The following is a 20611-nucleotide window of genomic DNA, read 5'->3' as shown; positions in this document are numbered from 1 at the left end:
GGATTTCTATTTTTATTTATATTTGTTTGTAGACCAAAGCTTAGAGATGCTGTTTTGTGTTTGGAACCCTCAGACTTAGGAAAAGCGTTTTCATCTCGTACTTACCTAAAATAAAGTACAGGGTCTGTGGTCTTGTTGTGAGCAGAGTGTGCGAAGAGTGCAGGGAGAGCAGAACTAGAGGGCCAGGTCCAAGTTCAGACAGCCTCTGGGTGAGCCTCTGAGCGTTTAGGGGCAGATACCTTTTATGCTGGGATTTGCAGCCGATTAGAGGCATGCCAGAGGTGTTCATTTTATTCCAGTTATCTTTGACTGATAGAGGTTCACTCATGGTTTTTGCAGTTTTTGATAGCAGCTCATGGGAACTGACAATTTAAATTAATTTTTCTCTAAAAACAAATTAAGGATTTAAATCTTTAAGGGCCAGGAATGCATTTTTCACACATCAAAGCTGTGAAAGCTTTAAAAACCTATTCACTATTGTTTAGTCAGTTGTTGCCCTTTGTAGACTTGGGTGACAAATATTTGTGCCTGCTTGTGGGGGTAGTCATTAATCTCTGTAACTTTTCTGCTGTTCACGCTACTTGTACCCTGTAAGAACTATCTTCTACATTTTAGAGGTTTAGAGTTTCTTTTGTTTCTAACTCATCAAACAAAACTATCTGATTTGTTCAGCTTTCTGCTTGGAGCATGGTTTTAAATGAAGGTTCATAATGTATAGCTTTTATTATTTAAATGTTTACTTAAAATACTTAACTCCTAATTGTGGATTTAGATAAATTAAGAGGAATTAAAGTAGTAAATTCCTTCAGTGTGTTCTTTTTTAATTCACAGGTCAATTCATGTTTAACATTAGTTTAAGGCCCAGAAATTAAATTTTATGGTCTAGAACTAGATAACTTGGTCATTTATTTCCTTTCCTGGTTTTATAAAAATCAGGAGGAATCTTATTACTTGTGTATATTTTATTACAAAAAAGATTTGTATGTCTGTGTGTGTATAGAGGCTCTTAGTAAATTAAGTATACCTTAATGATGTAGAGAATATTAAATAAGACTAATTTTGAAGGGCCTCCTTCGGTCTCTCTTCTGTTTGAGAAGTCGGTGCCCTGATTGCTTCATTTCTCTGCCTGCGTTTCCTCCTCTGAGGTTCTCACCCCACTGACTGGTTGTAACAGTCAAGTGAGATGATTCCTCTGTACTTAAACAGTTGCAAGATATATGGCAAATTAAACAAGCAGATTTCATAGTTACTTGTATGTACCCCCTTTTTAGCAGAACTATTTTAGCTCCAGCTATCTTATTGATCAAATAACTTATGATTAATTTTAGAGAGTTTTGTGGGTTTTTTTAAAAGACTTTATTTATTGATTTTATAGAGAGAGGAGAGGGTGGAAACGAGAAGAATCAGCCTATGTAGTTGCTTCCCTTTTCTTGTTCATTGATTGCTTTTCGTTTGTGCCTTCACCTGGCAAGCCCCGGGTTTTGAACTGACGGCCTCAGCCTTCCAGCCTTCCACGTTAAAGCTCTGTCCACTCACCACCACAGGCTGGGCAAGTTCAGAAAGTTTCTTGACACAAAAGTTGCTTTTATTCTGAATAAAGATAGCAAAGTCTTTAATATTAAGGTCAAATTGTCAAGAAGTAGGTAGTTTCATGGAAAGTACATGGGCCTTGGAGTCCAGTGGGTCTGACTTTGAATCTTTATTTACCTCTGCCATTTTCTAGTGTCTCAAATCTCTGAGCACCACTTTTCCGAACCTGAAAACTGGGGAAATAATCCCTATTTCCATATGAGGATTAATAAAATAATGTAAATAAATCATCCATTTCAGTGCTTGCCACATGGTATTGGACAAATTAATATTTTTTCAGTAGATTTCCTAATTAATGATTATTTAATTTAAATGTTAATGTAGCCAAAACATATTTGTGCAATTATTTATTCATTAAAGGTAAAATTTCAGTAAATAACTAAAAAATGGATATATGGAACTAAGGTAGTTTTAAAAAGAATATAACAAGAACTCTGATAGTTGATGATAACTTTGTTTCTAGACAGTAATGGCATTGAAGCATCTAAGGTTTAAATCTGCCACTTGGTATTTTTCCATGTGTCCCATTTGGCTTCTTCTGTGAATTTACTGAAGCAGTTAATACATAGAATACTCAGCGTGAATACCAACGTAGTACAGAACTAATGTTCACCTTTTGGGGCTTTCTTTTCAAAAGGAGGAATTTAACCGGCTTGCGTGTTCTCTCTCCCCCTAACTCTTATTTAATTTATCAGTAATATGAGGAGAGATGAGATGTATGTAGAAAGATTATTTTTTAAGAATTGGAACAATGTAACCCAGAACATCATTGACCCACTTGACAGATAGCTACCTGTCTCTGAAGAAAGTTCCCTCCCTGTAGAACAGCATCTGAATGATAGATAAAAGCATGATAAAGAGGTGTGAATAATTATTTTTTTCTTTTACACAGAGAGAGAGTCAGAGAGAGGGATAGACAGGGACAGACAGACAGGAACGGAGAGATGAGAAGCATCAATTATTAGTTTTTTGTTTGTTTTTTTTTTATTATATTTAAGTCTGAATGATGTTTTATTTTTATTTTTCATTTTTTTATTTTTTTTTAAAGATTTTATTCATTATAGAGAGGGGAGAGAGAGAGAAAGAGAGAGAGAGAGAGAGAGAAGGGGGGAGGAGCAGGAAGCATCAACTCCCATATGTGCCTTGACCAGGCAAGCCCAGGGTTTTGAACCGGCAACCTCAGCGTTTCCAGGTTGACGCTTTATCCACTGCGCCACCACAGGTCAGGCAATCATTAGTTTTTCGTTGCGCGTTGTAACACCTTAGTTGTTGGTTGATTGCTTTCTCATATGTGCCTTGACCACAGGCCTTCAGCAGACCGAGTAACCCCTTGCTTGAGCCAGTGACTTTGGGCTCAAGCTGGTGAGCTTTTTGCTCAAACCAGATGAGCCCACACTCAAGCTGGCGACCTCGAGGTCTCGAACCTGGATCTTCCGCATCCCAGTCTGACGCTTTACCTACTGTGCCACCGCCTGGTCAGGCGAGGTGTGAATAATTCTTATAATTAACAGGAATAGGAAATTAAAACTTGGATCCTCAGCATACTCCTTCCCACAATCGTTTTATACTTTTTCAGTATTTGATGCATGTGAAAGTGAGTGTGTTGTCATTCATATAGGAAGATAATTCTAATGGCCAGCCTATATTTGGATATTTGTTAGTAGTGTGGTGGATTCACATGAAGTCTGTAATATCTTCCTCGTTGCATTTAGGTTAGATTTTCATTAAACTTTATTAAATTCCCTGTCACTTTTTAGCTTACATTATTAAGATAGATTTTTTTTATTTATTTTTATTTTTTACAGAGACAGAGAGAGGGATAGACAGGGACAGACAGACAGGAATGGAGAGAGATGAGAAGCATCAATCATTAGTTTTTCATTGCGACACCTTAGTTGTTCATTGATTGCTTTCTCATATGTGCCTTGACTGCGGGCCTTCAGCAAACCGGGTAACCCCTTGCTGGAGCCAGCGACCTTGGGTTCAAGCTGGTGGGCTTTTTGCTCAAACCAGATGAGCCCACGCTCAAGCCGGCGACCTCGGGGTCTTGAACCTGGGTCCTCTGCATCCCAGTCTGAAGCTCTATCCACTGCGCCACCGCCTGGTCAGGCTAAGATAGATTTTTTTTTAAAAAAGTTATCTAGTAGCTCTTAGCACTTTAGATTTTCAGTTCCCAAAATATGTTCCCCCCAAACTGAGGGATAAACATCAGGTCAACAACTTTTTATTGTCACAAGGATGAATATTAAAAAACTCACTTTTTAGTTACTATCATTATTTGATGAAAGAAAGAATATTTTTAAATCAGAGCAGCAGAGAAGTTGTAGAAAAGGGTCATTTTCAAGAAAGGATAGGTTCTATGATACGTGGAAGTAGGTATGTGTAAAATATGTACTATGTTATCTAATAAGGATGTAATAAATATTGCCTCTTTATGCCCTGAAATTATGAAGACTTTATTGGTGAACTATTTGGGGATAAGTAGTATGAACAGAATAGGTGACAAGTTACATTGATTTTTATCCTTTGGTTCTTTTTTTTTTTTTTTTTTTTTTTTTGGCAGAGACAGAGGAGGGACAGATAGGGACAGACAGACAGGAAGGGAGAGAGATGAGAAACATCAATTCTTCATTGCAGCTCCTTAGTTGTTCATTGATTGCTTTCTCATATGTGCCTTGACCGGGGGGCTACAGCAGACTGAAAGACCCCTTGTTCAAGTCAGCGACCTCGGTCTCAAGCTGTTGAGCCTTGAGCCTTGCTCAAACCAGATGAGCCCGCGCTCAAGCTGTTGACCTCGGGGTCTCGAACCTGGGTCCTCTGCATCCCTGTCTGACACTCTATCCACTGCGCCACCGCCTGGTCAGGCTCCTTTGGTTCTTTTTTTTTTTTTTTTTTTTTTTTTGAGAAAGAACTGGCTTTATTGGGAATGGAGCACTGCACGCAGCCGTCCTACAGCGATGCTCAGACAGGTCCAGGGCACAGAACGTGCTGCTAATGGAGATCAACTGGACCAGGCTCCCAGGCCCCCAACCCCCTCCCCAGGCCAGGCACAGCCGGCTCCTTGAAAGCAGCTGTGCTCTGCTAGAGATACAGCCCCTCGGGGGGTGCCTTCTTGCTTTTTATAAAGAACATTTTCTCTAGATTTTTTGAAGTCTTCGTTTGTTACTTTCATTCTGCGTTCTCTCAAGGCCATCACACCAGCTTCTGTACATATTGCCTTGATGTCAGCACCAGAGAGGTCATCTTTAGCCATGATCAAGTTGTCCAGCGTCATGTCATCAGCCAGCGTCATTCTGCTCGTGTGGATCTTGAAGATGCGCTTCTTGGTCTTTTCATCGGGCAGGGGGAACTCGATCTTCCTGTCGATGCGGCCTGGTCTGATTAGCACTGGATCCAGAGTCTCTATTCAGTTTGTGGCCATGATCACTTTTACGTCTCCCCTCGAATCAAAGCCATCCAGCTGGTTCAGCAGTTCCAACATGGTTCGCTGGATTTCTCTCTCACCACCAGAATTTGAGTTGTATCGTTTTGTCCCGATGGCATCGATTTCATCAATAAAGACGATGGACGGTGCATGTTCCTCAGCGACTCGGAACAATTCCCGGATGAGTTTGGGCCCATCGCCTAGGTACTTCTGAATAAGCTCCGAGCCAACCACCCTCAAGAAAGTGGCCGAGGTTTGGTTTGCTACTGCTTTGGCTAGTAAGGTTTTACCTGTGCCTGGCGGATCCTTTGGTTCTTTTGACAGCTCATCATCACAGACTTGGATTTGGTATTAAAATCTAGTATTTCATTGAGCTGCCTACTTGCATTCGAATTTTCCTCCCAAATCAAATAGGAAAAGTACCCCAAGTGTCAAGAAATGATGAACATTTAACTCTGACTGATCCAGTCCTGTCTTATTTTCTTGTGCATACAACCTTAATAAAATGCAGTCTCTCGACCTTTTTGTTTCATCTAATTTTTAAGAAAGTGTTCTGACAGTTTAACAGACCCTTTCTGATTGTCATTAGGAATGGAAGAGCAAACTCTTTGTGTTAAGTGAGCATTTCAAAAGTGGCTTAAGTTGTTTGGTATAAAAATGAGTTTACAGAATAAAATACTTATTTAGCAAAATAAATATTTTGCTACTTTTATTTATAAAGTCAGTGTTTCTGTTGTAACTTCCATCCTTACCAGGAGAAGTGCAGTTCCGGGAGGCCCAGGAGGCCTTTCCTGTCTCATTTGTTGTCAGTTTTTATACTTTTGAGTTAATGACTTGGGATGACCTGTGTGTGGTAGGCTTGTTTCTACCCTCTAAAACCTCTTTGAATAGGAATCTTCTGTTCATCAGCAAAGGAAGTGTTTCTTGTTGCAATTCTATAATTATTAACATTGTAACTCTTGTTCATTGAAATTTCTCACAAAGCCATGGAACTGCTACAGTCTTTCATAGAATTTTTTGGCCTCCTTGTTTGGAAAAACTGACAATGGTTGTCTCATAGGTGCTGTGAAAGGAACTTATACATGGGTTCTGTAGAAAAATAGTTTTATTTTTAAAATAATTTTTATTTATTGATTTTAGCAAGAGAGGAAGGGGGAGAGAGAGAGAGAGAGAGAGAGAGAGAGAGAGAGAGACAGGAACAGGGTTTGTTCTTGTATGTGCCCTGACCAGGGATCAAACCAGCAACCTCTGTTCTTCAAGACGGTGCTCTAAGCAAAGGAACCATCTGGCCAGGACAAAAAATACAGTTTTCTTGCTTTAGGGGATAAAACTCTTTTTATCTATTTTTGAGCTCTTTTTACCATTTAATCAGTAGCCCTGATTTAGAGAATATGTTGATTTTTGGGGGGGCAGACAAGGCATGTCCTAAAGAAGGTTGGGTAAACACCTGGGATTAGTGTGAGGATTTGGGAATCCCTCACTCCCAAAGTTGGCATCACTTTCAAAGTAGGAGCTTGCAAGTTCCTCTCGCTAACCTAAGCATGGAGGAAAACTGAGCAGTTATTCTCTCTGTGAATTCAGACCACAGACTGCTTTCTGGGCAAGGAACTCATCAGTAATTGATAAAATTTCCTAAATCAGCCTGACCTGTGGTGGCGCAGTGGACAAAGCGTCGACCTGGAAATGCTGAGGTCGCCGGTTCGAAACCCTGAGCTTGCCTGGTCAAGGCACATGTGGGAGTTGATGCTTCCAGCTCCTCCCCCCTTGTCTCTCTCTGTCTCTCTCTCCTCTCTCTCCCTCTCTGTCTCTCTCCTCTCTAAAAAAAAAAAGAATAAATAAATAAAAATTAAAATTTCCTAAATCATTCCTTACTACTCTTCTTAGTTGATTTCTTCAGGCTAATTTAAACTTCTGAGAACCTGTACTTTGTTTGGTAAGACTCTTTGTTTAGATTGGCAAACAATATTATTTAAGAGTAGTGATTCTAAAGTAATAACAGTCCAGGCTTATCACTTATCGTCGTGATGAATAAAGAATTAAAAGTGGGCCCTGGCCGGTTGGCTCAGTAGTAGAACGTCAGCCTGGCATGCAGGAGTCCCGGGTTCGATTCCCAGCCAGGGCACACAGGAGAAGCGCCCATCTGTTTCTCTACCCCTCCCCCTCTCCTTCCTCTCTGTCTCTCTCTTCCCCTCCTGCAGCCAAGGCTCCATTGGAGCAAAGTTGGCCTGGGTGCTAAGGATGGCTCTGTGGCTTCTGCCTCAGGCGCTAGAATGGCTCTGGTTGCAACAGAGCAACGCCCCAGATGGGCAGAGTATCGCCCCCCCCTGGTGGGCGTGCCGGGTGGATCCCGGTCGGGTGCATGCGGGAGTCTGTCTGACTGCCTCCCTGTTTCCAACTTCAGGGAAAAAAAAAAAAATTAAAAGTGAATAAATGCTTGATTTTTTTCAACCCTCTTCATATAGAAAAGAACGCCCTATATCACTAGGGATTTTCCCTTTACCTGCTGGAGACGGGCTGCTTACACCTGACACTCAGAAAGGTGGAGAGACCCCTGGATCAGAGCAATGGAAATTTCAGGAATTAAATCAGCCACGGTCCCACACCAGCCTGAAGGTAAGCTTTATTCTGCTGAAACTTTCAATTTACATTTAAAAAGTTTTCTTATCCAAATTGAAGTCCTAGACAACGAAAACAGAATAAAATGAAATAGTTTGTATACATTTTAGTTTGTAAAACATGTCTTTTTTTTAAAATGAGCTCTTCCCAAAGAGTTTTAGTTTTTACTGTTCTTTTTCAAGTTATTGATGTTACTAATGACTAAAACTTCTATTTGATTTAGGCGACTTTAAATAAATGTAGAAGGGGGTTTTTTGAATTGAAAATCACTGCTGCCCGATAGCCCTGGGATCCTGGGTTCACTGTTGGAAGCTTCATAGTTCAGTAGGGCTTCACTTCTCAAAAAACTGGTTCCTTCCTCAAAACCCCTAGTAAAGTGATATCTAAAAGTACATTGGTTTTCACTAAAAGGCCTGGTCTCAATTCATCATGGATTATGTTCTCTCTCTTCTTTCTTTTTTTCTTTTTTTTTTAAAATTTTTTTTATTTATTCATTTTAGAAAGGAGAGGGAGAGACAGAGAGAGAGAAGGGGAGGGGAGGAGCTGGAAGCATTAACTCTCATATGTGCCTTGACCAGGCAAGCCCAGGGTTTCAAACCGGCGACCTCAGCATTCCAGGTCGACGCTTTATCCACTGCGCCACCACAGGTCAGGCTCTTCTTTCTTTTTTTGAGAGAGATACAGGAGGGGAGAGAGATAAGAAGCATCAACTTGTAGTTGTTTTGTTATTTCTTCTCATATGTGCCTGGACCAGGGTGGCTCAGGCTGAGCCAGTGACCCCTTGCTCAAGCCAGCGACTTTGGGCTCAAGCCAGTGACCTTAGGATCATGTCTAGGATCGCACGCTTAAGCCAGTAACCCTGTGCTCTAGCTGGTGACCTTGGGGGTTCATACTGGGGGCCCTCAGCATCCAGGGTTGATGCTGTATCCACTGCGCCATCACCAGTCAGGCAGATTATATTCTTGATCAAGAACTTGTCATCATGCCTGATCCATGGTAGCGCAGTGGGTGGGGCGTCAACCTGAAGTGCTGAGGTTGGTGAGGCCCCTGGGCCTTCCCAGTCAGGGCACATAGGAGAAGCAACTGTGACTTTATGCTTCCTGCCCCTTCCTCCTACACACACACACACACACTCTCTCTCTCTCTCTCTCTCTCTCTCTCTCAAATTAATAAGTAAAATCTTAAAAAAAAAGAACTTGTCATCAAATAAGTTATAAATATAAGATAACCATAAAATATATGGTATAATATATAAATAATGTTCTCTAGGAGTAGAGATATACTAATAATTGGGTTTTTTAAAAAAATATTAAAGTTATATTCTGTAACTTGTAAAGTGGAATACTTGTAAAGGACATGTTAATTAAAAAGAACCTTTTTACATTATAAAATCTACTCTGTCATAAACTAAATAGGCCCACCCATAATGAATACAAATGAATTGTCAAAGTACTTATCATAGTCTAATACTTGAAGATGGCTCTTAGGCTACTTCTAAAATACTAAATCATTTACCTACTGACTTTGTCAGTTTCTCTCCACTAAGAACAAAAATCCATGCAATTTACTTATTGCTGTATCCCTAGCTCTTAGAAGAATGCCTAGCAGCCCATAGTGGCCACTCAGCACATGTTTGCTAAATGCATTGTTTTAGATATTAGAAAGACTCCTCAGGATAATACAAATGGTCTCTTTCTCAGCTCTAGAAGGTGGAAGCATTTAGAATCATTCCATTGACCTTTGAAATGTGCTCTAACCACTAAGCAGTCAATAAATATTTGATAGCTTTTCTTCCCATGAACACTATTTTTAACAGTAAGACTGACCTCACCCTTTTTCCCTTCTCTTTTGCTTGTTGCTCAGTTGGTTAAAAGCTAATCATGCAGCTTCTCAGTGTCCATCCACAGTGATGCCACCAGGAAACTGGCCTCCTTTAGTCCTCTGCCACCCTGGCTTTTTCTGCCTGCCTGTAGTTGTACTAGATCTAAAACACCCATTTCTCAGTCGCCTACTTGCTGTGCCCTTTCCCAAAACAAAATTAAGTAGGAGGGTTATATTTATATCAAAAATGTATACCATATGGCAAAAGTATTTTAATAACTATCCAAAAGGCACCTTAAGAGAAGATTGTTATAATTTTCTTATTTAATCCAGTGACAAGCTATTAAAGAACTTTACTCTGGCAAGTTATAAACTGATTAACAGACTATTAATATGGACCTACACATAGGTATTTTCTGTGTCCTTCCAGAGATACTAAGGCAAGTACTCACTAGAGAGTTTTTAAAGTAAAGTCCTATCTCACACCACTCTGAATATGGAGCCACTAAATGGGAGAAAGATTCAGTAGGTAATGATTTTCAGGAACAGAGTGGTGCATTCCATTTGGCAAAAGTTGAGTTTGTAGAGTATTTCTAATAATTAGGCCATAGTGTATCACTCCCCCAAGCCTTTGTTATTAAACAGATGTCTTTCTCTAACCTTATGAAAGTCTGGGAGTCAGTTTAGAGTTCCCTTGGGCCTGCGTCACATGAACCCACTAGTCTTGGTTTCTGTGTGTGACAGAAACTGGACCAGATGAGCTCTAATTTAAAGTATTTTACAACTTTTATTTCTCTGAGAACTTTGGGGACAACTAGCTATATCTAGGGCATGCTTTGCCTTCATTATAAAAATACTGAAGGTGAGAATAGTAATAATAATTTTACCAGCACAATTTTTTTTGTGAACTAAGGTTAAAATGAAAATATTCTGTGAGAAAACCACATAATGGGTTATAACCAACGAAACAGAACTATAGGAAACTTTGTGGAAGAAGAATGGTGGTCAAGGGCATTTGGCAGTCACTCTAAAGTTAGGGACCTTCTTTGTTGCTATATTGCAAATTTCTCACTGTATGAGATTTGTAGTCAATAAGGTTATAGCTTCAGGTTCTGGAGAATCTGCCAGTGATGTGCACCTGGGGAAATGTCCACGTTGTCCTGAAAAAGAAGTATTCCTACACATTATTCCTTAATTTATCGTATTCTTATGGGAGAGGATCAATAAACAAGTAAATAAATGTCGTGATGGAATTTCAAGTATTGTTACGTACTATTAAAAGAAAGCAAGATAAGGGATAGAGATTAATTAGTAGGGAGGGGCACTTATTTTAGGATGGTGAGAGAAGGCCTCTCAGAGAAGCGACTTGTACCTTGATGTAAGGGATGTGCACATGCCTGGGAAGGTCTGGAGGAGTGAGTGTTTCAGGGCAAGCATGTTAAGGTAGGGTTGTTCATCCAGTTAAATTGTATTCATGAACAAGCTGAAGATCAGGAAGGAACTAGAGAACCGAAGGCCAAGAACAACCCACAGTCCTGAAGAGGAACAAGAACTTGTCCTCCTAGACATCGTGACTACTATGAAGCTGTAGTTACTAAGAAGGTGTAGTACACTAGCTGTCCTTTCTCTTTCTGCACATTTCAGTTTTCAAAAAAAAAAGTTATTGATTTTAGAGAGAGACATTGATTTGTTGTTCCACTTATTTGTGCATTCATTGGTTGATTCTTATGTGTGCCCTGACTAGGGATTGAATCTGCAGCGTTGGCATTTTGGGACAATGTTCTAACCAAGCTTACAGGCCAGGGCTATATATTTCAGTCTTAAAGCTACTAGGTTGAGCAAAGCGTGGTAAGTTTCCACGCAGTGGCATGGGGGTAAGTGTCGCAACCTGAGCAAGGTTAGGAGGGTACCCATGTGGGGATAGCCTGCTTTAGACAGTCAGGGCTCCAGGAGTGTGAAGGACATCCCTGCAGAGGGACAGCTTGGCTTGGACTTATGTCACATCCTGAACAGGGTCGTGAGGATCTCCCCAAGGAAAGGTGTAAGGCATAGTGTCAGTCTGAGCAGGTGAGGAAGCCGGATGCTTCCTCTTGCAGAATCCTCCTGGAGTGGAGTGGGGCAGTCTAGAATGGGGAGGCAGAAGGTGTGCAGGGAGAGAGAAGGGCATTGGCAGGGGCGGGGACTGTGTACTGGCAGTGAGGAGAGGCCACAAGAGATAGCACCCCTGCAAGCGAAGGTAAAACAGAAGGAGTTGTTAGCAGAGTCAGCTGTCTGGAGAGGTCAGGTGGGATGAGGACTGAGTTTGTAGGTGCAGGTGTGTGTTTTTTTGTTTGTTGTTTGTTTTTGTGACAGAGACAGAGTCAGAGAGAGGGACAGATAAGGACAGACAGACAAGAAGGGAGAGAGATGAGAAACATCAATTCTTTGTTGCAGCACCTTAGTTGTTCATTGATTGCTTTCTCATATGTGCCTTGACCAGGGGGCTACAGCAGACTGAGTGACCCCTTGCTTGAGCCAGCGACCTTGGGCTCAAGCTGGTAAGCTTTGCTCAAACCAGATGAGCCCACACTCAAGCTGGTGACCTTGGGGTCTCAAACCTGGGTCCTCAGCATCCCAGTCCAACGCTCTGTCCACTGCGCCACCTCCTGGTCAGGCTGTAGGTGCAGGTTTGAGCAATTTGAGTTGCAGGGCCAATAAAGAGAGTCGATGTGAATTCTGAAAGAAGGAAATAGAAAGTATAGATTACTCAAGAAAGCTGTTATAGTGGGAGGAGAAAAGGATGTTAAATTGGCAGGGTGGAGGGAAAAGTACTCTTACAATGGGAGAGACTTGGTTGTTTGTAGGTTTAGAAGAGTCCAATAGATAGAAATTTAAAACAAGGGTGTGAAGGAAGATGATTCATCAGAAAGGTACAGGAAGGGCAGGGGGAGATCGTATATCCCACCTGCAATTAAAATCTACTCTGTTGATGGGACACCTCAGTGTTTCCTAGTCTTGCTTTTACTCAGTGCTGCAGTAGATAGTTGTGTAGCTTTGTAATTGTATTTATGATTTCCATAGGTGGGATAGCAGGATAAAAACAAGTCTTTAAGATTTTGATAGCTGTTGCCACATCACCTGCCAAAGGGATGGCAGCCACTTGTCCCTGCACTGGAATGCTGTGGGATTCTTTATTCTTTCTAAGTTTAGAGTGTACATATCCCTCCCAGATGCCCAAGTATGGACAGAGAGAAAATGAACTGGTTCAAGGTTCATTGCAAATATCTCATAAATAAAGTGTTCCTGCTTTATCTAGATCTTGGTTGGTATCAGTTTGGCAATGATTTCACAGGTTTCATCCAGTTTCACATGTACACATATGTGTATATAGTATATATACCTATATATATACATATATATATATATGTGCCCCGACATATTCCTAGAGACATGTGAGTGTATGCCTGTGTTTATATACTTCAAAAGTAGTATTTTTTTTTCTTTGAAGAGTCTCTTGGGTTGTTTGTTGTTAATAGAATGTGACATTTAAAACTGAGAAAAACAATTTTAACTAATTGGTACCTACTTGTGAAAATTTTCAAGAGTTCTTAAAACCACATGACTTAATACTTTAGTAGAACTATTGTGAAAAGCTCTTGTTAGCAGTCTTTGGTATATAAAACCAGTAGCAATGGATGCTGCATTCTTCTGGGGATGTGCTTAGCATGCAGAACAGGAAGTGTCTGAACAGAGCCAGCATTCTTGTCCAGAAGAATTTTTCATCCTCCTCCATTTGTGGTTAAGTTCTTGAAATTGTTCCTATTGCTTTAGTTTTCTCAAACTTGAATCTCTGTAGTAGCTGAACCTTATTCCTGTATCATTTAAATTTTTTCCATTGATTTTTTTTGGGGGGGGAGAGAAACATCAACTTGTTTCACTTAGTTGTGTACTCTCATTTTTTAAAAAGTTTTTATTGAGTTTTAGAGAGCAAGGGAGAGAGAGAGAATGAGGAGCATCAACTCGTAGTTGTTTCACTTCAGTTGTTCATTGATTGCTTCTTGTATATGCCTTGACCAAACTAGGCAAGCTTGCCTGGAGTTTTCAAGCCGGCGACCTCAGGGTTTGGAACCTGGGTCCTCAGCATCCTAGGCTGATGTCCTATCCACTGCGCCACCTCCTGGTCAGGCTTATTTATTTTTATTTGAAAGGAAGGAAGGAAGTGAGAGAAAGAGGCAGGACAGAGATGAGAAGCATTAACTCATAGTTGTTTCACTTTATATATTCATTGATTGCTTCTCATATGTGCCTTGACCAGGGGCCTCAAACTGAGCCAGTGCCCCTTGTTCAAGCCAGCGACCTTGGACTCAAGTTTATGACCTTGTGCTCAAGCTGGAGTTCTAACTGGGGACCACTGCACTGCCACCGATTAGGCAGGCCAAGATTATTTAAAACTTGAAGTTGCTTGGTGTTTTCTTCTTTTTTTCCACAGGGACAGAGAGAGAGTCAGAGAGAGGGATAGATAGGGATTAGACAGACAGGAACGGAGAGAGATGAGAAGCATCAATCATCAGTTTTTCGTTGCAACACCTTAGTTGTTCATCGATTGCCCTCTCATATGTGCCTTGACTGCGGGCCTTCAGCAGACCGAGCAACCCCTTGCTCGAGCAGCGACTTGGGTCCAAGCTGGTGTTCTTTGCTCAAACCAGATGAGCCCGCGCTCAAGCTGGCCACCTCGGGGTCTCGAACCTGGGTCCTTCCGCATCCCAGTCCAACGCTCTATCCACTGCACTACCACCTGGTCAGGTGCTTGGTGTTTTTAAGAGAAATACTTTTGTCTCATAGAGGACAAGTGTGCAGATAGAAATAAAAGACATGCATAAACAGGGTTTTGTGGAAAAGGATTTGAATTTTGGTTGTCCTTTGATTATTAGTGTTTATGTAAGAGTTTCAGAAATGATGTGGGGGAGAAAGGAAGGTGCAGTAAACATTTCCATGTGTGCTAAACTGCAGTGTTCAGTTTGTTAAATATTCAGTATAACTAGCATAAATTTCAGGAAGATTTCATAGAGTTGCATGAATAGAAAAAAGGTCAAGTAATGAGCTACTGTTTGGTAAAATATATGGTAAGACATTCATGTGGTGACTTCTGAACCATGATATAGCTTAAAATAGAGTCTTAAATTAAGGAAGTGATTTTAGGTCAAAGTAAAACAAAACCCCCAACCCCTCATTTTAACATTATAGATATAGTAAGGTGGTGCTTGTCATCCTAAAGTAGTAGAAGTTAAAGCTACTTAGAAATATGCTAACATTAGTCGATACATGGTATTTTTCTCTTATAATCTGTCCCTCTTACCAGGCCAGCAGTTGTCCTGAGCTCTGAAGGCTCTAGAACAGGAAGTGAGCCTGACCAGGCGGTGGCACAGTGGATAGAGCGTTGGACTGGGATGCCGAGGACCCAGGTTCGAGACCCCGAGGTTGCCAATTTGAGCACGGGCTCATCTGGCTTGAGCAAAATAAAAAAAAAAAAAAAAAAAATGCTCACCAGCTTAGACCCAAGATCGCTGGCTCAAGCAAGGGGTTGCTCAGTCTGCTGAAGGCCCGTGGTCAAGGCACATATGAGAAAGCAATCAATGAACAACTAAGGTGTCACAACGAAAAAACTGATGATTGATGCTTCTCATCTCTCTTCGTTCCTGTCTGTCTGTCCCTAACTATCCCTCTCTCTGACTCTCTCTCTCTCTGTCCCTGTAAAGAAGGAAGTGAGCACAGTGTTTCAAAACTTTATGCAAAAAGTAAATGAAAGTGACTGACCATTGGTCACTCTTCAACTGGTATTCTTAGAATACCAGATACTCAGTTTGGGGGAGTATGATATTATTATTCACTGCAATACAAATGAAAGTTATTTCCTCTGCAGTGGTTGCCATGGCTTTACTGTAATCTATAATCTGAAGCCAGCATTTTGAAATAAGGGAGAGAAAATACAGTAAATCATGTAGAAATGCAGCTTAGACATTACACATTTATACAGCTCTAGTTAAGAAAACTAGTATGCTTTGCACACAGATCTTCCTCAGGACAGAATGTAATATGTGTGTACCCTGGAGACAGCCCAGAGTGTCATTTTACCCTGGGCTGCCTCCCTAGTTGAACAGATTCCTCAGCCCCAATCGGCACCATTCACCTCCCCCAGCAAGCATCTGTTGAGAGCCTACTTCATTTCAGGCTTGCTGTGTTGGGCACTGGGATAGAAAGACAAATAAGACATCTACCCACCAGGTCAGCGTTCATCCCGGTCCAGGGAAGCCCCTGAACAGGCAGGTCTGTAACAGTGAAACAGGTGACAGTGAAGCCGTATATCTTCTTCAGAAATATCCTCCGGTTAGGACATGCATATATCCTTGAAGGGTGGGAGTTTTCTTCAGCTGACAGCGTAATTTACATCTAGGTGTATTTCGTCCAGCTGTGTCTAGACTTACAGTTTGTTCTCATTGTTTCTTTGGGGCACAGACTCCTGCTAGGAATTAAATTGAAGCTGTGAAACTCCACAAAATACATGCACACACGGAATTTTGTGATTCAGTTATGCCAGAGAGTTGTAAATCAGAAGAGGTTGTAAATCAGAACCACTGCTTTAGCCATTTAACTTTTGGGGAGAAAGTAATGTCAACAATTTAAAGCAGTGTTTCCCAACCTTTTTTGTGCCATGCCCCACCCTAACCTTTCTAAAATTTTTATGTCCCCCCCTATGTAACATACATAATTTTTAACATTAAAAAATTGATTTGTTCACTTAATAAACATAAATGATAGGTTCTAGGAAGAAATCACTATGAATTGTTAACAAAACACAGTAAGTAAAATTTCAAAACATATAATGAAAAACAGAAATTTAAATTCCAAATAATTTTAATACAGATTTTTCTATATTAATTTATTATTTTAATTTAGTGTGATCCTTGCGCTTGATGCTTGCTGCACAGAGATTTTATATTAGGTTCCAATTTGGTTAGCTTTAGTCTCAAGTCTCCACGTTGTGTTATATCCAGCCGATTTCTTTTTTTTACTAGTAAATCATTTATAGCACTAAATCCACATTCAGTTAAAAATGAAGATGGAAACGGTAGCAATAGTTTTCTTGCACATTTGGTTGAATTTGGGTATTTGATTTCTGTTTCCTCACAAAGCCATGCCATCGCTCCTTTGATATTAAATAAAGCTTTAACTGACTCATCATTTTGCAACTCTGTGAGTTCTTCTTGATACTGCATATTTGATATATCAGACAAATCCATTAACATTGGCTGCATCATCCATGTTGGGAAATCAATTTGTTTTAAATCAGAAAATCTTTCTTTTAAATCAGCCGATAGAATATTCAAATGATTGACAATAACAAGTAAAGCGGTATCAGTTACTTCACATTTTTGGAGCCAATGATACTGTTTAAAGTTTTTGTTGTTAGGCCACTGCCCCAGGCGCTAGAGTGGCTCTGGTTGCGGCAGAGCGACGCCCCAGAGGGGCAGAGCATCGCCCCTGGTGGGTGTGCCAGGTGGATCCCGGTCGAGCGCATGCGGGAGTTTGTCTGTCTCTCCCCGTTTCCAGCTTCAGAAAAAAAAATACAAAATACAAAAAAAAAAAAAGTTTTTGTTGTTAATATGTTTCTGACATAACTCAATATTGGTAATGAAACCAAATATCTTTGCTTTTGCATCGACAAAAGTTTTATTTGTTCCTTGAAGTTGCTTATTTAATATATTTAGTTTTTCAAAGATATCGGCTAAATAACTCACAAATGCTTTACCATCTATTGTTAACAGATACTTCATTTCAGGTTTGTCGCTTAAAAAATCACTAAGAGTATCAAACAGTTCCATAAATCTTTTCAAACAGTTTCCTTTAGATAGCCATCTGACTTCAGAATGAAGTAAAAGTCTCACATGGTCTTCATTTTGTTCTTCACAAAATAGCTTGAAAAGACGCTCACATTTGGCACTAGCTTTAATAGCATTAACACACTTTATTACTGTATGTAATACTTCATTCAGAACAGGCGAGATGTTTTTAGCTACCAAGTTTTCCCTATTAATAACACAATGCACAAGAATCATTTCTGGATTCGCATCTTTCCTCAATTTTAAGCAGCCATTTTTCTTGCCCATCATATTGGGAGCACCATCTGCAGCACAAGATGTTATATTTTTCATTGGTATATCATTGACATCTAAGTAGTTTTTTAGCTTATTATATATATCTTTGGAGGTAGTGGTGCTTTCTAATCTTTTACAGAACAACATTTCTTCAGCAAAATGTCCTTTATCAATATATCTTACGTAAGTTATCAATACTGCCTCACTGTCTCTCAAAGTTGATTCATCCATTTGCTAGGAGAATTTTCTTGTTTTCAGCTTTTCAATAAGTTGTTTTTCAATATCCTCACTCATTTCGTCTATTCTTCTGCTAACAGTATTGTCACTGAGTGGCATAGCTTTTACATCTTTGTCATCTTTTTCAAGAACCATTTTAAGAAATGCTGATATTGACGGTTTTATTAAATTCTCTTCTATAGTGTGATTTTCTCCAGTTTTAGTGATGAATAAAGAAATTTGATAACTAGCCTCAAGAACACGATTATTAGTTGAAGTATGAGCAGTAAATAGAGGCTTTAATGTTCTTTTTTCAAAATTTTTCTTTAAAGTTTTAAAGTAACTCAAATCTGAATTAATATGAGCACTATGTTTCGCCTTCAAATGCGCCTCAAGACGACCTCATTTCATTGATTTGTTGGTCAAGCATTGCTGGCATAAAAGACAAAAAGGAATCCGCTCATCGTGAACAGCGGGTATGAACCCAAATTTTAAATATTCCTCCAAATATTGACGAGTTTTTTCTTGCTTGCACCACTCATTTTACTATGGGCTATAAGAAATAAAAATAAGATCAATTAAAAACTAATATTAAAATATGTGTTAAAATATATTCAATGTGACATAAAGTAAACATATACTAAAAATTCATATTTATTTAAATGTATATAACACATTTACTACACTACCACTGCAAATCAAAAGGTATCTATATTTTTTTCACTTGACAAAATTTTCTGGAAAGTTATGCTTCTAAAATTAAAATTGTCGTGCATGCACTATTATAGCCCCAATAATATTTATAAAATATTAGTGCTTTCTAGCCCCGCTGCAAGAAGTACTTAATAAAGAGTTTAATATTGATAAAAATAAAATCAAATACCAATTATATCTATACAATATATATATGTATATTTATTAAATCAACGAGCTTTTACAACAGTTTTGACTGACACTTATTTCAAATTAACACCAACTGAATGATGTGAAACACTACAGAAGTTGCGATGGGCCAATTAGGTGAGAATAACTGCATTGTTTAGTGAGTTTTTAAAACGTCCAGGGTTCCCCGCAGCAGACGGCACGCTCCGTGGTGAACCCAGGACGAAGTTTACTTGACGACGCCAATCACCCAGTTGATATTTTGGTCTCGTCAAACGAAATTATACTTAATAATTATTTACCGCAATTATTTAAGAATTGCATTTTTTGTTAAATTTGGCACCGATATCTAGCATTGCATTTAAATGGCCCGGGGCGAAAGAGTTAAAGTTGTGTCGAGTCCATTTTCAAATTGCCCCCCTTAACTATCGAATTGCCCCCCTGTGGGGCGTGGGCCCCATGTTGGGAAACACCGATTTAAAGTGTAAGGTAATAACTAGTGGGATATATAGGACTAAGTTACTTTTGTACTTTTGTCTCTACTTTCTTTTCTTTAGGCCTAAAATCATTGAATCCAAAAGATAAACCCATGTAACAGAGTTGCTTGCCCTTCATCTTATTTCAGATGGAGTCAGGCAGATCTCACTGAGTGTGTGACTGAAAAAGGGTGAAGTGATGAGCTGCTTATTGATAAAATATTAGGGGAGACATGATCCACATAGTGACGTCTCAATCTTGATATTGCTGAAACTTTTGTCCTGCAAATCTGAAACTCTGTATTATACCTGATAAACCACAACTCCCCCTTTCCTCTCCTCCTGGCCCCAGTAACCACCTCTCTACTTTCTGTTGTTATGAATTTGACTACTTGGATGCTTCTTCACATAAGTGGAATTCTGCAGTATTTGTCTTTTTGTGACTGGTGTATTTCACTTAATGTAATGTCCTCAAGGCCCATCCACATTGTAGTATGTAACAGAATTTTCTTCCTTTTTTAAAAGAATTATTTTTATTTTTATTTATTGGGTTGACATGGTTCACCGAATTATACATTTTTCAGGTCAGATTTTCTTCCTTTTTTGAGGCTGAATAATATTTCACTGTATGTATATACCACATTTTGTTTATCCATTCACCTTAATAATGCTTGTTATTTACTTATTTTTTTAATGGGTATAGTAGCTATTCTAATGGGTGTGAGGAGAGGTCTCATTGTGGTTTTGATTTACATTTTTCTGATGACCAGTAATATTGAGCATCTTTTCATATGCTTTGCTTGTTGCCTATTTGTGTATTATCTTTGAATGACACCTGTTCTCTTAATGTACAACTCGAACAGGCATAGGATTGCCATTCCTTTATAGTTGTAGCATTAAAATTCCAGATTAGGTCCCTGCTTTTTTTTTGTTGTTGTTGTTGTTGTTTTTTCCTGAAGTTGGAAATGGAGAGGCAGTCAGACAGACTCCCGCATGTGCCTGACCAGGATCCACCCGGCATGCCCACCAGGGTGCGATGCTCTGCCCATCTGGGGCGTTGCTCTGTTGCAACCAGAGCCATTCTAGTGCCTGAGGCAGAGGCCATGGAGCCATCCTCAGCACCCGCACCAACTTTGCTCCAATGGAGCCTGGCTGCGGGAGGGGAAGAGAGAGACAGAGAAGAAGGAGAGGGGGGGATGGAGAAGCAGATGGGCGCTTCTCCTGTGTGCCCTGGCCAGGAATCGAACCCGGGACTCCTGCACGCCAGACCGATGCTCTACCACTGAGCCAACTGGCCAGCAGGTCCCTGCTTTTTGTGGATATTCTCCAGTGACATACACAGCCTACAATGTTACTTAAGGATTGCAGGGGGAAATGGGATTACAAAATAAGTACATGTTTCAGAGATTTGACGACCCTGTAAATATCCATGTTTGGAACCCACTTGTGCCATT

General features: G+C 39.9%; 1 protein-coding gene and 1 pseudogene across 5 annotated transcripts in view; one reads left to right on the top strand and one right to left on the bottom strand.

Annotated features, from left to right (window-relative positions):
- The window catches only part of SPAG9 (sperm associated antigen 9), a 140689-nt gene that overhangs the window by 58994 nt on the left and 61084 nt on the right, over positions 1-20611 (top strand). For all 5 annotated transcript variants that reach the window (XM_066364597.1, XM_066364596.1, XM_066364595.1 and 2 more), the window contains one exon: positions 7477-7627. In XM_066364597.1, coding sequence (XP_066220694.1) covers positions 7477-7627 — 151 coding nt within the window. The remainder of the gene's footprint in view (positions 1-7476; positions 7628-20611) is intronic.
- LOC136394440 (26S proteasome regulatory subunit 4 pseudogene) lies at positions 4592-5965 on the bottom strand (annotated as a pseudogene).

Source organism: Saccopteryx leptura, chromosome 2, assembly GCF_036850995.1.
Source record: "Saccopteryx leptura isolate mSacLep1 chromosome 2, mSacLep1_pri_phased_curated, whole genome shotgun sequence".
NCBI lineage: Eukaryota > Metazoa > Chordata > Mammalia > Chiroptera > Emballonuridae > Saccopteryx > Saccopteryx leptura.
The sequence above is the reverse complement of the archived record's forward strand: the minus strand, read 5'-3'. Positions and strand labels throughout refer to the sequence as shown.